This window comes from Sphaeroforma arctica, assembly GCF_001186125.1.
Source record: "Sphaeroforma arctica JP610 unplaced genomic scaffold supercont1.54, whole genome shotgun sequence".
NCBI classification, from domain to species: Eukaryota; class Ichthyosporea; order Ichthyophonida; genus Sphaeroforma; species Sphaeroforma arctica.
The window spans coordinates 178,398-183,488 of NW_014040504.1; the positions used below are offsets into that span (position 1 = coordinate 178,398).

The 5,091-nt window shown below is 36.9% G+C and overlaps 1 protein-coding gene across 1 annotated transcript; it reads right to left on the reverse strand.

The window, feature by feature from the left end:
* Positions 1 to 1,686: 1,686 nt before the first annotated feature.
* On the reverse strand, positions 1,687 to 4,844 carry SARC_01391 (hypothetical protein; the record flags this gene model as incomplete). The annotated part of the gene is made up of 4 exons (XM_014304910.1): positions 1,687 to 2,000; positions 2,975 to 3,213; positions 3,966 to 4,053; positions 4,671 to 4,844. Coding segments are annotated over 4 exons (594 nt in total), but the record flags the coding sequence as incomplete, so codon positions are not given.
* Positions 4,845 to 5,091: the final 247 nt, after the last annotated feature.

Sequence of the window (5,091 nt, forward strand, 5' to 3'; positions counted from 1 at the left end):
TTAGGGTGCGCGACCCCATTTCGCTTAGCATCTTTTAGTGCGTCTACTACGTTCTGGTGCTTCAGCTTATGGTTTTTCGTCAGCCAAGCAAGAAAGTTTTCATCATTCTGCTCCTCCAGAATAAAGGTAGGGTGTTGAGAATCCACTTGCGTGGTCACTAAGTCTGTAGTGTTTCCAGACTCCTGTCCTTCTTTTGCATGAGTGTCATAAGTGCGCTCATGTGCGTTTGATACACCTGACTTATTTAATAGTCGCATTATATGTGTATACGCTTTAGGATTATCTTTCAATAATCCTTTAAAAACAGGGGTTGAAAGATTTCGGGCTTGGACTTTATGTAATTGAACAGAGTCCTAGCTAGAGACTGACGCTTCTTAACAGTAGTGTCATTAGTAGATTGTATTTCTTGTACACAGGCTTCAAGTGCCGTGTTGCCTTTAAACTGTTAACGTTCAAATTAGTAGAGAGTGGAATCTCTGATTCTTTGACTTTGTTAAGGAAGGTCTCAGAAGGGGTCCAGTTGGTTGTAAAAATCCTAAAACTTTAGTTGACAGTAATATATCTATTTCGAGTCATCTTCTGTGCAGGTTTAGTTGACAGTAATTTATCTATTTCGAGTCATCATCTGGGCTGGTTAGTTTTCAGTTGTTTCTATTTCGGTTCATTTTCTGGGCAGGTATAGTTGACAGTAATATCTCTAATTCGGGTCATTCTTTGTGATGGTATAGTTAACAGAAGTATTTCTATGTCGACTCATCCACTGGGCAGGTTTAGTAGACAGTAATATATCATTTCGAGTTATCATCTGGGCTGGTAAAGGTTTCAGTTGTTTCCATTTCGGGTCATTTTCTGGGCAGGTATAGTTATTAGTAATATCTCTAATTCGGGTCATTCTCTGGGCTGGTATAGTCAACTGTAATATCTCTATTTCGAATTATTTTCTGGGCAGGTTTAGTTGACAGTAATATATCTATTTGAGTCATTATTTGGACTGGTATAGTGAACAGTAATATCTCTAATTCGGGTCATTCTCTGGTCTGGTATAGTTAATAGTAATATCTCTATTTCAAGTCATACTCTGGGCAGGTTTAGTTGACAGTAATATATTTATTTCGAGTCATTATCTAGGCTGGTATAGTTTTCAGTTGTTTCTATTTCGGGTCATTTGTTGAGCAGGTATAGTTAACAGTAATATCTCTATTTCGAGTCTTCTTCTGGGCAGGGTTAGTTGATAGTAATATATCTATTTCGAGTCATTATTTGGGCTGGTATAGTTATCAGTTGTTTCTATTTTGGGTCATTCTCTGGGCAGGTATAGTTAACAGTAATGTCTCTATTGCGAATCATGCTCTGGGTAGGTATATCTGATAGTTGCTTCTATTGCGGGTCATTCTCTGGGCTGTTATAGTCATCAGTTATATATTTTTCAGGGCATACTCTGGGCTAGTATAGTTAAGGCATAGTTATCAATTTTTAGCTTCTCTCACGCAAGTGCTTCATCCCACATCACGTTTATGTGGTATTCTGCGGAGTTGTGTTGGAATAAACACAATATTTTCCCGGATATGGCAAATAGAAGATACCTCTCTGTATACACACTAACTTTAGAAAACATTGCCCCTTGACACCCATAATGTGACTTCGTTCTGGTGGTAGTGGTGTGTATGTGGGGGGGGGGGGGGGTGAGTCGATACGTATGAGCGGTACTTTTATTATTATGTATGGATTATGAGGCTCGTAGGTTGTCTAATATGTAACTAATACGCATTGCACAATTTTGACTTAAATAATCCGTGGGTTGGCCGCGAAAAAATATTCTTGAGGGGGGGGGGGAGGGGGGTCATATAAACAGGGAGTGGCATGGGTCCAGAGAGACGTAGGACGACTATAAATGCTTGTCGCACAGATCAATCCAGTATCGTCACCTTCTTCGGACAAGGCCAAAGAGGAATGATATCTCTGTCATAGACTGTGTTGATAATCTCGGCGTAGGCTATGTACTGTAGTATAGATCAGCAATAGTGGGTGTCAGTGTATTTGTTCGGATGCAAGGAGAACGGTTCGCGACACAGGTGTGAGGACCCGGTAGACTTAACACACCACACGTACGAGCACTTGTTTGTACATATTGATTTATCCATGAATAAAATGTACAACTATCTGCGTTGAAGTCAAAATACATGTTAACAAACATACGATGGTACTCGGATTGTAGCGGGGATTTCTCGATTAGTCTCATGTCGGTCTGATTTTCTGCTAAAGATTTCATTTCATGATACTCCTTATTTTAACTGCGTCTAGTTTGTGATGCAACGCCAATTGTAACCTACAACATCTCTAGTGATGATGTTGCTCACAAATAAGAGCAGGGAGAATTCTGTAAGCATGTACAGTGTTCTCAGCGTCTCAGAGGCCTAGAAATAGATTATTAAATCCTTTTGATACGCTATACAAGTTTCATTCATATCATACGAGCATATTTGGGTTTACCCTTGTTGCCATGACTACACAATCCATTCGTGCATATAGCATTCGTCGTGTCTTTACGATGGTGGGACTGGGCGTGTGGTAGCGGTAAGGTGCATAACCACACTATTCAGACGAATATATATATCATACCGTCAGTGTATCCATATGGATCAACGCAATTGAACCCAACGTACATATTTTGTCCCCAAGGATCCAACATAACATACGAAACATCGGCTTCTGCATCGATATGCATATACACTCAGAGGCAAGCATGTGCGCACTTGCATGCACGCATACACATGCACATTCGTAATCCAACAAATACGTTAACATACATCAGGTATGACCTGCGACCAACAAATTATAACCCACACAAATGAAAGAGTGGCAAATCCAGTCTATGGTACAGTATAGTATAGTATAGTATAGTATATAGTATATAGTATATAGTATATACTATATATATATGTGTGTGTCACAGGAAGGGAGGAACGAAACTTACGATGGCATTGAGACCCAAAAGAAATCCCATCACGCCTCCGATTTGCCAGAATATGGGCCAGAAGTTAGCTAACCCTAGCACGAGAAATAGCGATGTCGAATTGACGTACATCAACTGCAACGGCCGAATCGTATATCGGGTGCACAAGGTGAGGCCCAGTGTGTGGACAAACCAGACCATAGACCATATGAAGTAGCCCCAAGGCATTGTCGTGGGATCAACTTTAATGTCCATAGTACCTATGAGATGGAGATTCGGCAATTAGCAGCAGTAGCATTGGTAGATAGTGATGTAAAAGTTGTCTCTATGACACTGAATGCAAATAATATATATATATATATATAAATATATATATATATATAAATATAAATATATATATATATATATATATAAACATATATATGAAAACACACACACACACACAAATATATATATATAATACATAATGCATATAGCACAAACAATACATTTAATACATATCATACAAACACTCATATATATAATATATATATATATATATATATAAATACAAATATAAATATATATATATATATATGAAAACACACACACACACAAATATATATATATAATACATAATGCATATAGCAGAAACAATATATTTAATACATATCATACAAACACTCATATATATAATATATATGTATATATATATATATATCTATCTATATATACATATGTATATATATATGTCTATTTATATGCTGAAATAAATACACAAACACAAACACACACACACCTACATATATATATATATGTATGTATATACACATGTATAAACATATGTCTATATACACAAACACACACATTCACACACACACACATATATATATGTATATATACATATAGATATTTGCATATATATGAATGTATGTAGACATGTATATGTATACATACATATATTAAATATTTATATATATTTGGTACTGCATCCTTACACTACATTGAGGAGAGTCAAGGTGCACAGACATACCCCTCAACAAATCAAATAGACTGATGCCGAGCCAGAAGGCTCCGAAATTGAAGTTGGCCGTGGCAATAAAAGTCCTTCCGCTAACCAGCTTCGCGTCGTGACAGACATGCAATATCAAAAGTGAAGATGAAGAGGTGTGATTGAGATGACTACATTTATTAAATTGTTCTTCTTTGCATACTCAGATACCTGCATGGATATTGCACTGTACTGTCCACATGCGCTTCCATAAAGTTGTGTGATGCTCACCCACCCGTCCAGAACGCAAACACAGTAAACGCCGAAGGGGTCCAGGTTACATAAGCGTTTTGGATGAGAAGCAATTCAACCAAACTTCGTATATTCGTATAAACGGCCGCGGTAGAATGAAACAACTAGAGCAAAGATAAACGCAGGTTTATAGAACTAATGAACAAATGTATGTTTGAAGATTGGGACCTTCGTCTGCGCTTGTGCACAACGCCGACTTACGTGCATTTACAGTGGCCAAGACCAAATATTACAAAGTATAACATATACTCGAAGGAATACGAGAACACGATACAACTCGGCATAATCTCAATTTATTAATGGACACTATCGTGTACGGACAGGATCACGGCCATACCAACATTTGACTATTAACAGATGTAGTTATTAGCTTAGAAAATGGCGAGCATGGTATTGATATATCCGGTTTCCCACAGACATATTGCGTTAACGTACCTCCCACCAGCCCGCTGCAACTTGAATAAATCCGCCGTACATGATACCCGATATCGCAATGAAGGAATATGTTTCTTGTGTACACACGCCATACCACATAAACGATTTCAATACCGTACAAATCCCAAAGGCCATGAGCCCCATGGGACCACAAGACGCCGGCATTTGTCTCTGCAAAAGGGTATAAAAATGAAACGTTACACTATGCTCATATATACTGCCGGCGTTTCTACTATATTTAAGGATAGACGGTCTGCATTGAATATAAAAATCTGCATTGAATATATATATATATATATATATATATATATATATATATATATATATATATATATATATATATATATATACTACTATACTATATATATATATATATATATATATATATATATATATATATATATATATATATATATATATA